Source organism: Orcinus orca, chromosome 18, assembly GCF_937001465.1.
Source record: "Orcinus orca chromosome 18, mOrcOrc1.1, whole genome shotgun sequence".
Lineage (NCBI taxonomy): Eukaryota > Metazoa > Chordata > Mammalia > Artiodactyla > Delphinidae > Orcinus > Orcinus orca.
In genome coordinates, this window is record NC_064576.1 from 9477582 (window position 1) to 9498619 (window position 21038).

At 40.6% G+C, this 21038-nt stretch overlaps 1 protein-coding gene across 2 annotated transcripts in view; it reads left to right on the forward strand.

Moving 5' to 3' along the window:
* The first annotated feature begins 1979 nt into the window (after positions 1-1979).
* Positions 1980-21038, forward strand: part of NALCN (sodium leak channel, non-selective) — a 291882-nt gene continuing 272823 nt past the window's right edge. For both annotated transcript variants that reach the window (XM_049701166.1, XM_049701167.1), the window contains exons 1-3: positions 1980-2061; positions 15563-15709; positions 18807-18989. In XM_049701166.1, the coding sequence (XP_049557123.1) occupies positions 15602-15709; positions 18807-18989 (291 nt within the window). In that variant the 5' untranslated portion in view covers positions 1980-2061; positions 15563-15601. The remainder of the gene's footprint in view (positions 2062-15562; positions 15710-18806; positions 18990-21038) is intronic.

Consider the following 21038-nt stretch of genomic DNA (forward strand, 5'->3'; position numbering starts at 1 on the left):
ACCTTCACTCATGCAACTAAACAAGGCTAGGAAAAAATATGCATTTCTTATAATAAATTCATAATCAATAATTTCAAATGGGTCCTTAAGATTACCAGTAATCATGTTCCCTAGTGCAGCCACTCCCCCACTGTCCTAGTTGACAATTTCCCAACTTATTTTTCCCTCAAACCTCCAACACATCCTTCCTCAATCCTTGCCCTCACTTGATGAGTTTCTTCCTCTTTCACTGAAATAAAAAATAAAATCAATTAGAAGATAATTTCCACAAGCTCATGCCATCCAATTCCCCACCTCCCTGCATTTAGGACCTGACACTCTACGTTCTCTCCTGTTAATATGAATGAATGTATGAATCATCTGTGCTTCTTGGTCAGGCCAGCCGTCCTTTGTCTAGTGAAGTTCAACCCTCTCTTCTACTCAGGGACATGCTTTACTTATCATCTTCTTGCATCACCAAGTTTTCCCTATCCACTGCATTAGCAAAAATGTATTGTTATGTCTCCCATCTTTAAAAGAATAATGATTGTCTTTTCTCCGCTTCCTCTTTCAGCTCCCACACCATTTCTCTCCAAATGTTTACAGCATAACTCTTTGAAGGAATTGTCTATATATAACTTCTGCATTCTCATCTCCTTGGCCTCGAAATGATTGTGTGTCGATTGTGTGTCCATTTTGTGTTGTGAAGAATATTTCCATATGGTTTCATTTGTTTAAAACTTAGCTTTTTATATAGTTGGTCTTTCTAAAATCTTCAGAAAAATATATTCCACATGGTTCTGTATTTCATGAAATGCTAATTATTTTTAAATTTCCTCTAAATAATAAAAAGTGCTAACACTGGCCCAATGTGAATAGATTGTGCAAGTGTTTTTTTTTTAAAATGATAAGTTAATTAAATATGCAGAACTAGAGATTTTATTTTAAAAATGTGTGTATGTGATTTTACTCCCATCTCTTGGACTATAATTTTGTAATAGGGAATTGTTCTTCGGTTTGGGGTTCTGATTTCTCTTCTAGAGGAAGTTTCATTCAGTTTTCTCTCTCCCTGTATTTATGTGCTTGTGTGTGTAGACAGGACCACACACAAGCACTAAATCACTGTCAAGGATTCTTGGTGGGTTTAATATCTGACTACAAAGCAAGATGCCGGCGCCTGAGTAAACTTTTCAACAAATGCAGCTGAGAGGATAATGTCCCCTGGGTCTGAGCAGGGTGCTCAAATTTCCAAGATTTCCCCAAACCTGCTCCGCTGGGAGTCCCAGGAAACATCAGGTGCAGCTTCCTGTCCGGGTATCCTTACAGCGCCTGGAGGTGACCACTTTTTGAATGGGCATCCAGCCTCATGCACATAACGAAATATTTTAATGTTAAGAGAAAATGTTAACATGCTTAGAAGAGATCAACGTCACCGATGCCCTCATGATTTAGCAGTTTCATACTCAAGGGTGAAACTAGTCCTCATCCTCAGATACTGTGTCCAGTAAGACAAGACCACACGTACACGGGCCCCGCTCGCCTGTCCGCGGTGGCCGTACGTGTGCCCGTCCCGAGTGCGCGAGGAGCCCTCGGTGAGCACACCAGGGAGCACAGGAGGAGCTAGCTGGTAGGGGAGAGCCCAGCTGCTGCTGCTGGGAGGCTGGGCCGGTGGCGGCGGCCGGAGACAAGGAACCTGATGCCACCGACCTTCCCGCTCCCCTCTGCCGTCTCCTCCCTTCAGCCCGGGGTGCCTCCAGCATCCCAACCCCTGCGGCAAAGCCAACTCTGATTTAAAAAAAAAAAAGGCAGAAAGAAAAAAGCCCTCCCCCCCACCCCCGCCCTCGCCCTCGCCCTCGCCCTCGCCCTCGCCCTCGCCCTCGCAGGCCCAGCAGCCCGGTGAAGCGCGCCGCCGGAGCCGCGGGAGGTGAGGGGCCGCGTCCCCGCGGTGGGTGCGCGCCCCGCCCGCTGCCGCCGCCCGCCGCCGCCCGCCGCCGCCGCCGCCGCCGCCGCCGCCGCCCGCCGCCGCCGCCCGCCGCCGCCGCCGCCGCCGCACCATGACCGCTCTGAGCGCCGGGGTTACAGGTTGGTCACGGCCGCCGGAGGCCCGGGGGGGCGCGCCGGTCGCTCTGGTCCTGGCCGGGCCCAGGCGGGGGCGGGGGGCGAGGGCCGGGCGCGGAGAGCGGAGCGAGCGCCCCCCAGGCTGCGCGGGGAACGGGCGCGGGCGGCCAGGAAGCGCTCCCCTGCCCCGCCAAGGGGTGCGCCTTCCCCGGCCTCGGATGCGCGCTGGATGCCCCGGGCCGCCAGACCTCGGCCTGCCCCGCCAGCACCCGGGGGCCAGGTGCCTGGGGGTGAGGCGGCCGCGCAGCGCTCCCCGGGGCCATCGCGCAGGTGTGAAGGCCGCCTGCCTCGGCAGGTTTCCGGGCCGGCCTTGTCCACCCCGCCGCCAGGCTCCTGGGCGTCGCTCTGCGCTTCACATCCGTCCCTTTATGAATTGGCCTGTTTGAGTGGCTGTCATTAGGGTGGCCACACGGCGAGCAAAGCAGGGTCCTGCCAGAGCCACACCGTTTTGTCATTGAGCCCTTAAGAGACCGGTGTGGGTCTCCTGGCTGGAAACTCAAGGCGGGCCCAGAACCCTGAGCAGGGCTGTATCTCTCGGACTCAGATTTTCTTCTTTCAGGGCAGCGTGATAACTCTAAACGCAGGTCCTGATAAATGCTTGAAATATCATAGGGTAAATCTTTCAATTTTAGGCATAATTGTTCAGGGAATATCCGATCAAGGATGCGTGTTCAGACACACTCAGGTTCAGGCCTCGGAAGGATGTGTTTTTAATCTCATGTTTGTACAGTCATCAGCTAGGCCTGGATTGCCCTCGCGGTGAGAGTTTGTGTACGAGGAGGTCCGGGTTGGCGAAGACCTTTAATAGGGATCAGAAAGTAACAGGTGGCTATTTTTTTTAAAAATTATGATTCATATTTTCATAGCTACAACTGTGACTTGAAATTAAATAGGAGAGGAGAGGTTGGCCTATGGCAGTTATCCGCAAGGCAGATATAGAGCAGGAATGGTGTTTTTTTTTTAACATTCAAAGATTAAGTTTCAACAGTTCTAAATAAAAATCATGGCTTCTCAATCCTCTACAACAACAGCAAAAATGTATTTCCTAATCGGTGGGCTTTTGTTCTGTGGGCCTTTGATGTTGGATTTTCCATTCATCTCTAGTATATTTGATCTGGCTGTTGCTAAAACTAGAGTGAAGGAAAAGTCAAGTTTAAGAGAAAATGAAAAAGTGAACAGGCTGGTTGGACCCACTTGGAGTTCATAGAAGATGTGACATTTTGGCAGAGTAGATGGTAAGCATACTAGGAGCTCTGCAAAAGTTGAAGACAAGCCATGTGAAATGGTGGTAAACTTTAGCTATGACATAGTCAAAAGAGGAAAAATATTACACTTGTAAAAGAAAAAATATCGACTTGAAATAGTAGCATTTGCTTGCAGTTTAGAGAATTGAAGTTTTGGGTACCATTTTTTTCTTCTTCTTTGGGTATGGCATTTCTTTGAAATGAGTTCCGTTTGCTTCTCTTCTCTTTCCTGCATCCATTGTGAGTGTGTATATGTGTGTGTACACTTGGGCAGGCATGTACATATTTGTTTCATCCTTTATCAATGATGCTGTGATAATTTTAGAATTTTCATAGCTATGTGAATATATCCCAGGGGAAGAGTGACAAGTTTGTGAAGAAAAAAAAAACACATCTCCCCATAACATTGTATCCCAATGTAAACCAGGCGCTGGGCTAGGAGCTGGAGGTTCAATGAGGAAAAGAGATAGACCAGGACTTATGAATCTGTCAGGAAAGACAAATATGCAGTCAAGTGGAGAGACAATGAGATAGCCTATTTTCTAGTTTTGATTTGGAAACTATGACCTTCAGTTTAAAGAAATTATAAATTGCCCCCCCCCCAGTATCAACATTTTGGAGGTTGTCATGTTATATGATTCTTACCTGTCTCAAGGACTTGTGCAAGAAGTTTTTACACCTTCAAAACTCGTTGTGCACAAACTTTTAACATTTTAAAATTAATCCTTTCAATTTAAAAATAATTAGATATGAAAGAAATGACAGAAAGGATTGTGAAAAGAGAATAAACAACCATAGTCCCGATAACCTAATACAAAAGATTGTACTATCTGTGTATTTTTAAGACTATATGACTTTTGTGTAGCTGTGGTCATGTGTTGTACATTTTTTTATGCTTTTTTTCCATTTATTATTTGTCATAAGTATTTTTCATGTTTCTATACAGTTTTCTTCCTTAAAAAATTATAAATATAAGACTATGCCCTATGAATATAGGCTCACTTAACATGGCTATAACTCTATCATGGGATATTTGCTGTTTCCAGCTTTTCATCATCATAAATAATGTCCTGATAGATAGTTAGAGTATAGGGATTTATTTCTATTGGAAGTTATTATTTTTCATGATAAATTCCAAACAGTGATATTCCTGGAAAAAATGGATTATCTAAATTTTTAAGTAGATATATATTATATATAAATTTATGGAAATATATATAATATATATTATAGGTTACGGATATGTACATAGCTCCAAGTTGGCTTTCTAAAGGTTATAATTCTGAATAAGATGATTTATATGCTTTCTGAGGTAAATCTGCCTTTTTAGTATTTGTGGATCATCTTCCCTCTTTTACAGGAATAATAGAAGATAAAATATCTTGGATTTATGACCTTTGCACTGTATAAAGACTTGACCTTTAACAAATTCATCTGAAATCCAGCTGATAAAATATACCTCTTAGAGTAAAATCAAAGTAGGAATGCTATAAAAGTTGTAAAGCTGAATAAAAAGGTCTTTTAGGAAAAAGTGATTTTTGAGCTCAGGTGTCTAATTCTGCTTTTTGCTTTCCTACTCAGACTTCAAATAAATGATCAAAGGAATTTATATAGTGAGAAATCTGTGCCCTAAAGGTACAGAGAGAAGAAGACCGTTTGTTCCTAGGCTGTCAACCCTAAGGCATTTCTTGTAGATTCAGTACTGATGGAACTGGGCTCCTGAAACTGATGGGTAAAACTAAGGTTCAGGTCACAATTCCCTTTCTCAGAGATTTGTACAAAAAATAAGTAACAGAGCTTCTGCAGAAGCCCTTAATGTGAAGGGGTGAAGGTTAAAGGTGGAGCATTCTGTTGGTAAGATGGAATTCATTGACTTTTGAGGCAGTTTCTCCATGAGACCCCAGGGCAAGGACAGCCACACCAAACAGAATGTGTTCAGATGACAGGGACTGACCCTGTGAGTCCAGAGGTTGGGGCAGGAGATGGGGTTCCGGGGAGGGAGTCCGGGAGAATTAGAAGTATGAGAAGTCAGAACACTGCAGCCAAGGGAATCATTTATGCAGAGATCAAGAGTGAGACTTATCTCCAGTTATGCAAAGGAAGGAGATGAAAAGAGGACTTTGTTTGGGGCAAGGATGCTATATGTGGAAGACAGCCAACACAGACACACAAATCAGTGCTCTTCCTGATGGGGAGAACAGAGCAAATGGAATACAGGCCTTGTTCTAAGGGAAATAGAATAATTATTTTGTTTTAGATGGAAAAATATGCAGATGAAGATGGGTTATCATGGACCAGGAAAAATTAATTAAAAGTAGCCCACATGTAGATCTAGCCTGGTGAACACTTTGAATTTGAAAAATAAAAAAAGGAAAATATTCCATCAGTATTTTTATCAAGTTGAAAAAAACTATTCACAAGGGAAAATTTAGACTAGCTTCATTCTCCTCCTCCAAAATTAAAGGATCAGTAAAATAATATACTGAAAATGTGTAATTCTGAAAAATAGCAGAAGACTGTTCTCTTACGATACTAGTATGGCTCAAAATGAAATATAAAAAAGATGAAGAAATACATATTAGGCGCCTGCTACCAAAAGAAATAAAAGGTGAGATAGAAGTATGTAAAAACAGAATAGTTCAAAAAAGAATTAAATGAGAAAAAAAGCACCTTATAATAATAAAAGTTGCTATCTTTAATAAAATTATGATTACAAGCTTTCTATATATAATACATATACTAATTATCATAGCATTATAGTGTAGATAGGCAAAAGTATTCTTGTGTGTATTCATTTTGGGCAACATGGTCCTTAGATGTAGTATTTCCTCAAAAGGTCTATGACCTACGATGGGATAAGGAAGCAGCATTTCAGCTTAGGAAGTAAAGAAAACAACAGAAAAGAACTAGAGAGGTGAAGAAAGAGGAGAATGTTTAAAAACATGAATGAATTCATGATGAAATAGAAAAGCTTTAGATCTGATAGAAAAAAAGTAAAGCCCAGCATTCCAGTCTTTAAGGCCTATTAATGTATAGCTATCTATAGGAGGCATCAGTGTGTCAAGAACTAAGAATGAGGTCGGGCTTCCCTGGTGGCGCAGTGGTTGAGAGTCCGCCTGCCGATGCAGGAGACGCGGGTTCGTGGCCCGGTCCGGGAGGGTCCCACATGCCGCAGAGCGGCTGGGCCCGTGAGCCATGGCCGCTGAGCCTGCGCGTCCGGAGCCTGTGCTCTGCAATGGGAGAGGCCACAAAAGTGAGAGGCCCGTGTACAGCAAAAAAAAAAAAAAAAAGAATGGGGGCCAATGAAGGAAGGTGTTGAAGAAACTGGGCATGAAATTCTAAGGATGGGTAACTGACCTCAGACTACAAGAATGGAAAAGGAGAGGTGGATGGTGATTTATCAATAGAACAAATGCTAACAGAACTTGGTGGCTGAACCGACAGAATGAAAGGGAGGGGTGGGTGAGGAATGAATCCAGGACCTCAAGCTTGGGTGATCGTGGGCATTTTTGCACCTATTTGTAATGCCTAGGTAGAACAGCTAATCACTTCTTTATCTTTCAGTTAACTGTATCTGCAGGTTAAATCCTTTGCTTCTTTATTTCTTTATTAGTTCTTTATTGTTATTATGAAATCCACAGGAGATCAGCTTCACGTATCATGTTTGGAGTAGAGGAAGGATTTTTTTAAATTACTTATTATTTCTGAAAAGTACAAATGATGGAGGCCTGTGTCAGACAAGATACAAATTTGTATCAGACAAGATATGTCAGTGATGGCTTAAAATACTATTGAGTATATGTTATAAAATTTGCCTGGGGTAAAAAAAAAGGTAATTGAAGTATGGAAACTTCCTTGGCTATTCCTCCCAGGAGCTGAAGCTCAGAGAATAAGATAAATATTGTAAATAAGGAATTTAAATTTTCAGAACTAGAGCTTGTTGGATTAGTCTTTCTATTTCTCTCAATTCCATATGTCAATACTTTGTGGAGCAAAGAAATTTTAAACTCTGGGGAGCCTCAAAACAATTTTCTACTTTTTGTTAAGTAAAAATTGAAAGCAATGTTAAAAGCTAGTTAGTTCAACTAGACAAATTGTTTTTGCTTTGTTCCTTTCAAGAAATGAATAGCCATATTCTAGACTAGAAAATTATAGTAGAAAAGTCAAGGAAAAACCAAATTTCTTAGTTGTCTTCTCATAAGACAAAAATGTATTCTTGTATATCAAATATATTCCAATATATTTCAAATATATTTAAATATATCAAATATATTTTTGTGGAAAATTCTGAAGTTCTCTGAGGAAAACTTAGAATATACTTTATATACATTCAGTTATAGATCAAAATTTTTGTCTCAGATTTCTATTTTACCTTTATTGTTTATACCAGTCTCTCTTATTTTTTTCCCCCAATAACCAGTCTTGACTATCACCTATAATTTCTGTAGTGTCAAAATGCTCTTCAGAGCATCTAGACCAGTGGTTCCATCACTATTGGGACCAGCACTGGGAGAGTGTGTTAAGAATCACCTGGGGAGTGTTTTTTAAAAACACCATTTCCCATACTTTACCCTGCAAGGTTCTGTTTTAGTATATGTCTGAGGTGAAAGATGCCCATGGTTGAGGGTGTTTCCAAACCTCCCTAATGATTCAGATGTTAATCATCTTTGGAAACTACTATTTTAAAACATTCACCATTGTCCAAATTTTGTGAATTCATGTTACAAAATTAAACAACCACACACATACATAAATAGATAGCTCATTTTCATTTTCCATACTATTTAACTACTGTATGGAAAAGTTTTGAAAACCACCGTTTTAAGCATCCATCTTCTTTGTCCAACCATTGCAAATTCATGATGAGGTTAATTGACTACAATAAAAAGAGATAATCTCCTTTTCTGATCTTTCATAATATTTAATGATAGTAGCAGTTTCTTAAAATAATATGCCCGTCATTGGACTATTGGATGATGAAAACCCATGAAACTTCTGCCACGACCTGGAGGAAACTGGACCTTTCTAAGAAAATTATACCATCAGCCTGTGGTGATTTTTAACTCTGATACTCTTTTCTTAAAAATTTCTTACACCTACCTTGTACCCAAAATAACTCACAAAATTAAAAATACATATCCTTTCTAAACTTGGAGTGAAAGGCTAGGGCTTGTTAAAAGGATTGACTGAATTTTCTGAGTAGAGAGGTTGGAAAGAGGATGGTCATCCTACATGTGTGAGCTGATTGCCTCATTTTGTAACCAATACAGTGATTTAGGAGACAAATACAACTTCTAACCCTCTCCTACTGATGGGCTGTTTTAGTTTGGCATGCAGGGTGCAGTGGTGTTGGGACATCATAGTCTAGCCTGAATTCCTATACCAAATCTAGTGATTTTTAAAGGTCAAAGAAAATTCAATTTTCACAATTAAAAATGAAACAGAACTGAATCTTTGAGGAAGTAATGAGACTGTTTTGAAGTATTTGTAGAAAGAGCTAGAAAAAAATATGCTGCTTTTCTTTGGGATGTAGGAAGTAGAGTCAGTATAAAAAGTGGGGAACCATTTTCTGTTTTTAATCAGTGTGTTGACAAAAGGAAACGAGAAAAGAAGAGCCGGCGGTTGGAGATGGCCCTTTGAAATGTTTAGCTTCCTCTGTTTGGTGGCCCATCTTGGGTGGCTCTTGCTATCCTGCTGAGACTGGACCACGCATGTAACACTGTTTTTGCAGGGCTGCATCCCGATTTAGCTAGGGCCAAGACGTAGATGAGAAAGCACCCAAATGGAAAGTGCATTTGGAGAGAGAGAGGCAGAGAGATACAGAAAGAGAGATTGCTGCTGTGATCTGGGGTCCAGTTTTAACGATGTTTTAGTTTGCCTGCTAAGTGATGTGCTCTGCTGTTGCTAAGGCAGACCTAGGACTCAGGCAGCTGCCTGCCTTTCCTCCAACCACTAGGAACCAATTAGAAGAAAAGATGCATCGCATTGGGCCAATTAAGTTTCAAGAGCAAAGGGTACTTTGGGAACAGGATGCACTTGCCCCGGGGCATTGCAGTCTAGGTGCTGCCTTGCTCTAATTTAGTTTCACTACTCAGACTTGGGAGAAGCCAGAACTTGGAGACTCCCCATCTCTGTTCGCTGGGGAAAGAGAAAGTTCTATTCACAAAGCCCTGGAAAGGTCAGGTTGAAAGACAAGGACAACTGAATATCATGGGGGTAAAGGTCAGAAAGTGACCTTGGGTAAGGCACTCACCTTCTCTAAACTTCATTGTCATCTGTAAAAGAGGAATAACGGAGACACCTGCTTTATTGGGGTGTGGCAAGCAGTTGATGAGATAATCCACTCAAAGCTCTTAGCCTCACACATGATAAATCCTCAGCAAATGTCAGATGTCATTTGTTTATGCTTCAAAACTGATGATTTTCATATTTTACTTGTCTTAAAGAAATTACAATGAAATTCATCACTGTTGCAAAACATTTGAATTGTACAAAAGGTCTTGAAGTTAAAAAGTAAGTCAAATTCTCTGCCCATTCTCTCCCTCCCTCCCCTACCTCTGTTTCCCAACAAAATGGACTCCCTGGGTTCTAAACTTGCTTCCAGTTCATGTGGATCTGGGCAAGCTCGCCTCAGACTTTTAATCTGTACAATAGGGATAATACTAAAAACTACATCAAAGAGGTATTACAACCTTGGAATAGTGCCTGGCACAGAGCCAGCTTTTGATAAATGTTTGCTCTCATCTTTCAAGTGGAAAAAAAAAAGAATGCATAATGCTTAAGCTTGATTCTCTTCTAAAATTAGATACAGTAATTTACAGACCACCATGCTACCCTGAGTTGATAAAATGCATAAAATTATGAGCAGCTTCAAGAGTGTGTTAAGAAATTTTAATCATTGGAAGTCTCTTGGGAGGTAATCTTTTGCAAACTCCCAGGTGGAATAGAAGTCCTTTCTGTAAACTGCACGATGTGTGTGTAGTCATTCTCTCTGAGAATATCTGGAAAGAAGTGTACCATTTCTTGGGATGGCCAAACACATTATTATTAGAAACTTTTAGATTAAATGGTTCTTTTGTTGAATAAACAGCTGCCACTTGCTAACTTCTGATTGGTAGCTTCTATTTAGTCTGGATTTTCTTTGCTAGAAGAACAAAGAACACTACAAAATAGAATCACAACCCTGAGAGTGCCCTGAGCTTTGCATTTTGACTATGACAGAAGGACTTCTCTCAATAAAGCTCTTCTTTCTGCCCTAATATAATCTCTGCAGAAAAACATACACTCTTTTACCCATGTATCATAAGTCAGATCTGTTTTCTATTTTTCATGTTCTCAGCACATTTGGTCAAGAATTTATGAGACTAAAACTAACTCTAAGAAATGAAGAAATCTGTCATCCTTAGGAAGCTGTCTCTTTTACTGTCTCTTTACTACAGCTGTCTCTTTACTACATGATGTAAGATTATCAGATGGGCGTTAGTAAATGCTTCTTTATGTGTTTTTTTCCCCACAATTTAGACAAAAGATGATAAAAGCATAATAGACTATTTCTAGGATTCGTCCTCAAGGAAAAAGGCTGGATACATGCATAATAACTTCAGCTATCTGAAAGTGACATTTAGATAGATTTGATAAGGCGTTTGATGATTTCTTACCAGAAAAAAAAAATCGACACATTTTTATCAATGTGTGGCTGGAATAACTATAATATGACTCATATAATACAAACGGATTCAGTTTTAAGAAAAGAGAATGTCTGTAGTATTTTCGCAAACAATAATCAATACTAAGAGGGTTTAGAATTACAAGGTTGTATGATGAGAAAGTGTTGAGGGACTTCCCTAGTGGTGCAGTGGTTAAGCCTCCGAGCTCCCAATGCAGGGGGCCTGGGTTCGATCCCTGGTCAGGGAACTAGATCTCGCAACTCAGAGTTTGCGAGCCACAACTAAGACCCAGCGCAACCAAATAAATAAATAAATATTTTTTAAAAGATCACGCTTTAAAAAAAGAAAAAATGTTGAAAAGTAGTTTTATTATCTATTTTATACTGTACTTAATTTTTAATTTAATAGTTCCGTGAATCACTTTGTCTTGGTTTATATCCTGGCTCATCTCTGTACCTAAATTTCTTGATCTGTGAAGTGGTTCTTGTAAGAATCGAATGACATGATATATGACATACTTAGAATCAGGCCTGGCACGGGATAAGCCCTCAGTAAACATCTGTGTGGGAAGGAGTCTTTTACATGGCAGTCAGCTTAATTTGGGAGGAAATCAACTGATGGAAGTCACAGTGGATTCGTAGTATTTTCTGTGTGAATGAATGAATGGGAAACAGGATAAGGGGAGGTTGCCTGGGTTACAGGAAAGACCATCTCAGTGTGTTGGGAAGCTGATTCTAATATAAAAGACAGGACATATTAGAAAGAGTGATGTCAGCAATTCCCTGGTGGTCCAGTGGTTACAATCTGTGCTTTCACTGCCGGGACCAGGTTCGATCCCTGGTTGGGGGACTAAGATATTGCAAGCTGCACAGCATGGCCGGAAAAAAAAAAGGGGTGATGTTTGTGACCATCCAGACCTGAGGTCCCATGGCCTGGAAAGGGCTCTAGTAACGGGGATAAAGGGAAAGGGGCCTTGGACATACGTGGAGTGAGGAGGGAGGAAAGAAGTCACCAGTGAGGATCTGTGACGAGGGAGTCAGTGCACGTGTGGAGACCTGCCTGCAGGGACTAGGAAAGTTCAGGGCAGTAGGATCTGGGAATTGAGAGGAAGGGGTGAAGTAGAAGTATGTCAGACTGATAGCACCTGTCCTGTTGATTTTCAAGTGATGATGGTGTTGGCATGGCTACAGTTGAGGGAGAAGCCACGTAGGTACATGACTCAGTAATAGAAGCTGCTGGCCATCGACAGACAGTGATGGAAACTGTGGGAACAGATGCTCATTTGAGGGGTTAAGTACAGAGGACAGGCACACAGGACAGCAGGTAAAGGACATGCTAGAAACCATAATGTAGAAGATGGAAGATTCAAAAGACGAATGCAAACCCGAGAGAGTTCCAAGGAGAAGAAAAGACCAACAGGGTTGCAAGTACCTCACAGCTAAAGAAAAATGAATATATTTTCTTTTGGTCCAGAGAGAGCTGGGGTGACTACAAAACTGGATTTTAACCATTTAAAAGAGAACCATGAATCAAAGTGTCTTTTCTCCCTGAGTTGCCACTAGCTGTTTCCAAGTAAAAGATTCACCAATGAACATATTATAACTGTGCAGCCTCCACCCACTGTTGAACTATTTAAATACCAGCTGCTTTTAATAAGTATGAAAAAGCAACTGGAGACCCCGCTTGTCAAACTTAGCGCACTGCCTTATGAAGGACACTTCTGTAAACAGAGAAAAAAAAATCGTGTTATAAGTACATGATAATGATAAGGCTAAGATACACAGGAGCAATTTCCCATCAAAATAATAAGCGTACCTAGGATACTTAAATATTTATTCCTCCTGGTCTTTATCAGGGGAATAATAGGTTTGCTGTACTCAGTTATATTGATTCAACCTGAATGAACGTGTATGACAATATTTCTGTATATAAAGGAAAATTATTACAATTAATTGCCTCAAATTAATTTTGGATTCTTCATAGATTTGTAACTTGAACTTATTTAATATTATTAAATCAGTTATAGGTTCAGTGATTCAGGAGCTAGTTGTTGATAAATACATATTTGTTGAGTTTTATATGTATGTGGATTAACCAGGTTTTCCTGGGCACTGTTTGATTTGGTGACACTTTTGTATTAGGTAGATTTTGAAAGTGGATGATAACTAATGTCATTCATTGTAGTTGCACTGTTTTGGTGGCTCAAATATAGCCATCGTGGAGATTTTTAAAAAAAATAAATTCTGGGTGTCTACTTCTCTAAGATAACAAATCCATAATCAAAAATCGGCTTTGCTCCAGATGGAATATTAGTAATACAAGGTGCATGGAATTCATATGTGAAGATTTCACATTTATACATCAAAATTTTTTGAGACCTTAACTTACGGCCAGATCACAGAGCAGTTAAATGGCCATTCATAAGCTTCCACTGGCTCAGTGGAAAGGTATTATGGCTAGTAGCTAGGCCTATACATTTTTCTTGTATCATCTTTGAGCTACATTGTAAAACCTCTCTTCATTTCCTCCTTTGCCTTGTGTAATCTTGAAGGATTTCTAAAAGATTCTGTATCCAGTTTTGGGGTACATAGGAGACTGTCATTCAAGAAGCATCCCAAATTGAGGCCACCAGATGTTCCCCCGCTCCACAGTAAATCCGAGAACAAGCATAATTTGAATATTCTGCATATATTTACATATCAATGTCAAGAGTCCCTAACTCCAATTATGTAAAATAAAATTAATTAGTGCAGCCTGCTGCAAAACCCATATTCAAATCCAATATTCAGGGCAAGGCAGCCTGGAAATACCTAGCACATCTTAAAGGCAATTAGCTTGATTTCTTCTGGGAATAAAAGGGCCAGGCAGATGCACCTACCTTGGTGCATCAAGGAGAACAGACACAGAGGTAGGCGCTCGAACACAGGGAATCGGATCAAAGGCGATTGGTCCTGAGCTTCTGTGTTCTCTTTCCCAGGGAACGTTGCACACACGTACACAATCTGCAAACACATTCTTGTTCTTCTCCTGTTCCCACGAGGATTGAGTGGCACTCGCTGACCTTGGTTAGGTTTCTTTCCCCAGCCCCAAGGAGTAGCAGAGAGCAGAGCCAGCGCACCTTCCTGGTGATAGAACTACTGCATTTTCCTGACTCGGCGTCGCCATGGCTGTGTGCTGCCTGGAGGACCTTTACCCTCCCTCACCTGCCTTTAGAAATTCTCCTAATCATTCCTCAGCACCAGTTTGGTCTACGACGAACCTTAGACTTTGTAGTCAGAGCTTCTTTTAAAACCTCAAGTTTGCTTTGGTGACCTTGGTTGCTGCCTCGAGACTGGACTTCCTCATGCTTGCATAAAAAGACAAAATGTTTCCTTTCTTCCACCAGTTGTAAAAATTAAATATCATTGCTAAGTGCCCAAAACATAGTTCATATCCAGAAAATGTTAGCTCCTCTCCTTCCTTTAAGACTCAAGCCAGGGACTTCCCTGGTGGCGCAGTGATTAAGACCCCGAGCTCCCAATGCAGGGGGCCTGGGTTTGACCCCTGGTCAGGTAACTAGATCCCACATGCATGCTGCAACTAAGGAGCCTGTGAGCCGCAACTAAGATCTGGCACAACCAAATAAATAAATAAATATTTAAAAGAACAAAAAGATTCAATGCAGGTGTTAATCAAAGGAGAAGTCTCTGTGGGTGCAGGGGTGATCAGGCACTGCCTGCCTTTACAGTATCTCCTCCCACATTTTTGCACTTATATTTGCTACTTGTGTCCTGAGGGCCCAACGTGTAGCTGCTGGATTGTGGCTGGTGGTAGTGATGGCTAAAGGGAGGTGACATGTATAGCAAGCTGGGGATGACTCAGAATTGTGAAAATCTAAGTGGAAAGCAGGCATTTCATCATACCCCTCTTCGGTATGCTTTGGGTTTACTTCAGGGTTGGTAGAAGAATTGATATAGTTACAAAATTCATAAAAGAAAAAAACGCTTTATTTAGAGTAGATTCTGCCCCATTCTCTCTGGCTCCCATCCACCATGGCAAGGACAAAATTGGGAGGTCAACCTGGGTCTATCCTATTGTTGGCAATAAATGTCTGTGAGTGTCACATTAAATTAACCCCGGGGGAAAATTCTGAGAATGATCTGAGTAGTTTATCTGGATTGGTCAGCTGTGCTCTGGCACAGACCACCTTTAAGTGGAGACAGCTCTAGATATATGAACATAGACCTCCAAAAATTCCCTATTAATATGTGAACCCTAAGAGGCAAAGCTATTTTACCCCAGTTAATCTAGACCCCAGTGGTCTCTAAAGTAGCACACAGAATGTTTTATGACGTGCACAAGACGATCTGTTGGGTTGAGAGAAAAAAATTCAAGTTTTTTTATTAACTTTTATCTCATCCTTTAAAAATTCCTAGCTGCATGTATTGATTATATACAGTACAATAGAACAGGGGTGTAATTAACAAATGCCTAGGCACGCATGGGGGACTCTGTTTTTGCGATTAGCATAAGGATGGGTTAGGGCACTAACACACTCTCCATTTCCTCTTCCAGATTGTGGTTTTGAACTTGCTCCCCAGAGCTAACTTCAGCATGCTCAAAAGGAAGCAGAGCTCCAGGGTGGAGGCCCAGCCGGTCACTGACTTTGGTCCTGATGAATCTCTGTCGGACAATGCAGACATACTCTGGATTAACAAGCCAGTAAGTTTCTTTTTGGAAGTGTGGAGAGGCCCACGCTGATATAAAGGAAATTTGAATCATTTAATTCAAAACTCATGTAGGTTTGGCTTTGAAATGTCTGAACTGCAGTAGAACGTGGATGAGTCTCAGAGTCTGGAGGTTGAGAACAATCCCGATGAAATAATGAGGTGCCGCTGTGAGTTATTCGCAGAGGAAGGCATGAGAGGTGGTCTGGCTCCCCCTTCTCCCTTCAGAGCCACGAAATGTAGAGTTAATACCACTTCTCAGATTGACCCAAAGCTGGAGACCGAGATGAGGAACCTGTTCGACCACACTTCCTTTACTTACCTTCTCATGATGCAGGGACCTGAGGAGACAATCAGATGTTTGGAATTAAAGGTCTCCTTCTGAGTTGCATGGAAAGGTTAATGAGATAGTGGATAGTGTCTCTGAAGAATTTTGTCACCTTCTCTGCCTAATTAAGCTGATGGGAACTTGAGGGGAAGCCTGGCTACACCAAGTGTCATTGTACACGAGACAGTCTAGCAGCCAGAGCTGGGGCGGAAGGCATAGCCACAGGGCTGGAAAGTTCAGCTCTAGGATCATGAGTGGTATAAACTCCTTTCTCAAACCAGCAACAGGGGCTGAATTCAGGAAATGAACCGCTACTCTCGCAGTGCTTGCCTTTCCCTTGACCTTGACCATGATAAAGATGATCGGCCTTGGTCCCCCTGTCCTTTCCCGTCTAATCTGTCCTCAAGACTGCTTCTCGCCCGCTCACATTTCTTTCCACATTTCCGTGTCTGTTTCCGTCACCCTTCTGCTTTACGATCATTGAAACATCCCTTTTACCTACAGTGCAAATCAAAATGCGTTAGTATCACATGCAAAGCCCTTTATATTGTGGTTCTAACTTGTTCAGCAACTGCCCTTTCCTGCATCTACATACACTCTGTTCACTTGTCGGTGGCTTCCTGCTCTTCCGAGATGTTCGGCCAGTTCACATTGTTTCCTTTGCCCCGAGACCCTTTCCCAGCAGCTCAGATGAGTCACATCACCCTCACCCATGAAGGCTCAGAGGTGACCCCTGCCCCCATCCACTCTGAGTTTCCTCCTTTGACCCTTCCCCACCATAGATGGAATGAACCTCTTCTCTTTCCACTTATCCTACTTTATATGTAAATAGAAATGATATTGTATATAAATATCTATGTTACGCACATCAGACTGAAAGTAGTGATGAGTCAAAACTGTGTTGTTTCCATTTGTGTGTCCTCAGAGCCCAGCATAATTTCTGACACATAGTAGGTCTTCCATTCACGTTTAGAGACTTTGAACAGAATAGACAATAAAGCAGTCGCTAACTTTTTCTTAGTATCCACCACATACAGAGCTTTCTGAGAACTTCTGAAGAAGGTAGTTTTATAGATGTAGGCGTGTAAACACTAGAATGATTAATGCTTAATGAGAATTCATTCTTTAAATTCACTACAGTTTTGTTGTGGGAGAACCCATCTTTTGAAACTCTTGGGTAATTAGATCCTTTGTGTTGGAGGCCCAGATGGGGCTAAATTTACACACTGATGTTTATTGAAGCACTTCCTAATTGCCATGAAAAGTACATCAACTTTTAAAGTTAATCATCAGTGACTTATATGGTATGGAATTAGCAGCATTATGTCTTCATGAAAATATTACAACTGTCATTAATATTAAACCCACTCACCAGCCTACAAGTGTCTGAGTCTCCTCAAAGTTCTGACAGGTTTTCTGTTTCTCATTGTGGGTGCTTGCTAGCTTGTGTAGCTGCAGAACCATCTACTATGAAACTAAAACATCTTCTTTCAGTGGGAGTATATTAAAGGATTAATGTGACTGCATATATATACAGGACAGTCAATAAATAACACATTGAGATTACGTTTAGGAATTGTGTAGTAACTGATTAGCTAGTAATATAAATTGTGTAGGTTTAGCATGCAGATGCGTTAATATTTTTTTATCCTAGGTATTAGTTTTCATAATAAGATGTTATACATGAGTAATTTTATGTCTTACACATATACAGATGTATACACACACATTTATCTTTTTAATTCCTACTTCTTTAGGTTGGGGTTAAGGAAAGTCTTCAAACAGCACGTGCACTGCCAGAATTGCACACAAACTTATTTTTTGGCATTTTAGGAGAGATATCTGGGCTAAATTTTTATAAAACATGTTCTCCAAAGTAAAGAGGAAAGTCCATTTATTATTAAGCTTTGAAAATATAGGATGAGAGCAGATTTTAAAATATATTTTTATACAAGGGTGTTGCATATAAGATAAAATAGAAAGAGAACCATTCTTATGGAATATGTATCAATTTATTTTAAGAAGCATTTGAGGTCTACTAGGCTAGGCCACTGTGCTAGATTCCAGGGAAGTTACAATAAATATGGTCCCTGTTTCTAGGTGCTCATAGTGCATAAAAAACTATGAAAGTAGGGGCTTCCCGGGTGGCGCAGTGGTTGAGAGTCTGCCTGCCGATGCAGGGGACACGGGTTCGTGCCCCGGTCCGGGAGGATCCCACGTGCCGCGGAGCGGCTGGGCCCGTGAGCCATGGCCGCTGAGCCTGCGCATCCAGAGCCTGTGCTCCACAACGGGAGAGGCCACAACAGTGAGGGGCCCACGTACCGCAAAAAAAAAAACCAAAAACAAAAAACTATGAAAGTAATAGCATATCACTTTTCTATCAATACATATATTGATTGAATCAGAATCTCCCTATATTATGGCCTTATGCCCTGGTAAGTATCAGAGCCATTGGGGTAGCCTGACCTGGTTAACATCGAAGCTTTGGCTTTTATTAATGCAGGACCACAGACAAGCCCCTTAACCTTCGTGAGTCTTAGTGTTTTCATGTGAAAATTAGGCTGCTTTGAGAATTAAACGATGTAAAATACGTGAAAATATTTAGCACGTTACACGTATTTAACGTGTTAGTTTCCTTCTTCCTTTTCTCCCTACTGGTGAAATATTTCCATCTCGTTATTACGTTTTCCAAATAGCATGGTTCATAACACAAGTTTAGGATATTTCGTGGCATCAAGATAGTAACTCCGGACCATCTCTGCAGTGGGTTCATTCTCTGCTGCGCATCTGTGCCATCATCAGCGTCATTTCTGTCTGCATGAACACGCCCATGACCTTCGAACACTACCCTCCTCTGCAGTACGTGACGTTCACCCTGGACACTCTGTTGATGTTTCTCTACACGGCAGAGATGATAGCAAAAATGCACATCCGGGGGATTGTCAAGGTGAGTGCTTCCGTGTTATTTAAGCTGAAAACCAAAATGCATTGAGAATCTAAATCAGTTTAATGCTTTCACATTAATTTCGGTCAAACAAAACGTCTCTTTATTTTATCGATATTGAAGTCTTTTTAAAAAGGGTATAACTCCAGATGTTGGTGAAAATATAATACATTAAGAATAATTAAAAAGTGAAGTCAATTGTGTAAGGCACAAAGTCTTGGAATATCTGAGAAGGAGCTAGATGGCCCCACTGCTGACTTCGTGAAGGCCGGAGGAGGGTCTTTCATGCCACCTATGGGGTGAGCATGCCACCTAGGCCAAGGAGGCACCTGTTGGTTCATGGAACGCAGAATAAACGTCATGTGATAAATTTGCAGTGCGATGGTAATCAGCAGGATGTCATTCACCTGAGGCATTCTGAACATATTAAGAGGGAAAAAGAAAGGACTTGAAATGGAAAGGAATTCCAGGACTGTAACACAAGGAATGTGTAACATGAAATTGGCACCATTGGGAGACAATAAATAAATAAATAAAAGAAAAAGGAAAAGAAAGAAAAAGAAAAGGAAGAAAATTTCTGTCCCGGGATATCTCTTTCTTCTGTAACCCTAACCTTCGCAGAGGGTTTTTATTTATTTATATTTTAACCTTCATTAAAAATATGTAGATGATGCTGTCTCTAAAGTATTTCAAATTGTACTATTTAGAGAGACAATGGTATAATGAAACAGCAGATTGGGTGTTAGGGTCTGACAAATGACAGATTTGACTGAAATCCTAGCCTTTTCTTTTACTGGCTGTATCAGCATCTCAAGTGAGGTAATTTTGATGAAGAAGGGCCTTATTTTGTATAAGGGTTTCAAGACTTTAACAAGATGATGCTTAAGATATAGTTATTGGGTCAATTTTTTTGCTTCTCTTTACAATAATTCATTGTGTGCTATCTTTAAAAAGGGAGTTCACAGTCAATGCACTACTTTTTTCACTTTTAACTTTTTAAAAACTTTTTATTATGAAACTTTAAAAATTTACAGGAAAGTAGAGATTATAGTTGTAATGAATCCTGTAACTCAGCATCAACAGTTATCAGTATTTTCCCAGTTCTATTTCATTTTAAAGCAAATCTGAGAAATCAGATTATTTCAGAAACAACTTCTTATGCATCGCTGACTGACAAAATCTTTTTTTTACATATTGCATCTAGCACAATTAACAATAATTCCTTAATGTAGGCTAATACCCCATCCGTATTCATAATTCCCCAGGTGTCTAAAATATTTTCTTTTACAGTTAGCTTCTTTGAATCAGGACTCAAAGAAGCTGTACAAAGTGTATTTGTTATATTTTAAAATCTCATTTAAGTCTCTTTAAATCCTTTAGGTCTCAGCCCCACATGCCCTGCAAAAAAATTTTCCATGTCATTGATCCATTGGGAAAGTGAGTCTTTTGTCTTGCAGAATGTTCTACAGTCTAGGTTTGGATAATTGCTTCCTGGTGGCTCTATTTAATAGTTTCTGTTTACTCCATATTCCCTGAACCTTTTTGACTGTTGACCAGTGATGTACACAGGTGTCTCTTTCACCACGTGGTCACCACAAAACAGGTTGTCAAACTTTTGGATATTTGCCAATCTGTTGGGTGGCAAATGGTAACTCAGTGTGGTTTTAATTTGCATTTCCATTTGACGAGTGAGGTTGAACCTGATTCTATGTATATAAAGGCCATTTTCAAGTTGTCATTATTTTTCACTCAAATTTTGGGCACTTTTTGTGTGTTAGGAATATTAGCCCTTTATGATGTAAGTTGCAGTTATTTTTCCCCATTTGTCATTGTCTTTGGCTCTGCCTGTGGTTATTGGTACCACACACACTTCTTCCTGTCCCAGATCATGGGCAATCTTTCCATTCTATCAAGTCTGCTCCGGCACCTTATAAAAAGGACTGTTTTATAGTTTTCCTCATGTAGATTTTGCACGTTTTTTGTTATATTTATGCTCTGATATATATATATTTTTTTGCTCTTGGTGTGGGGTCTTGTCTTTTATTATGTATT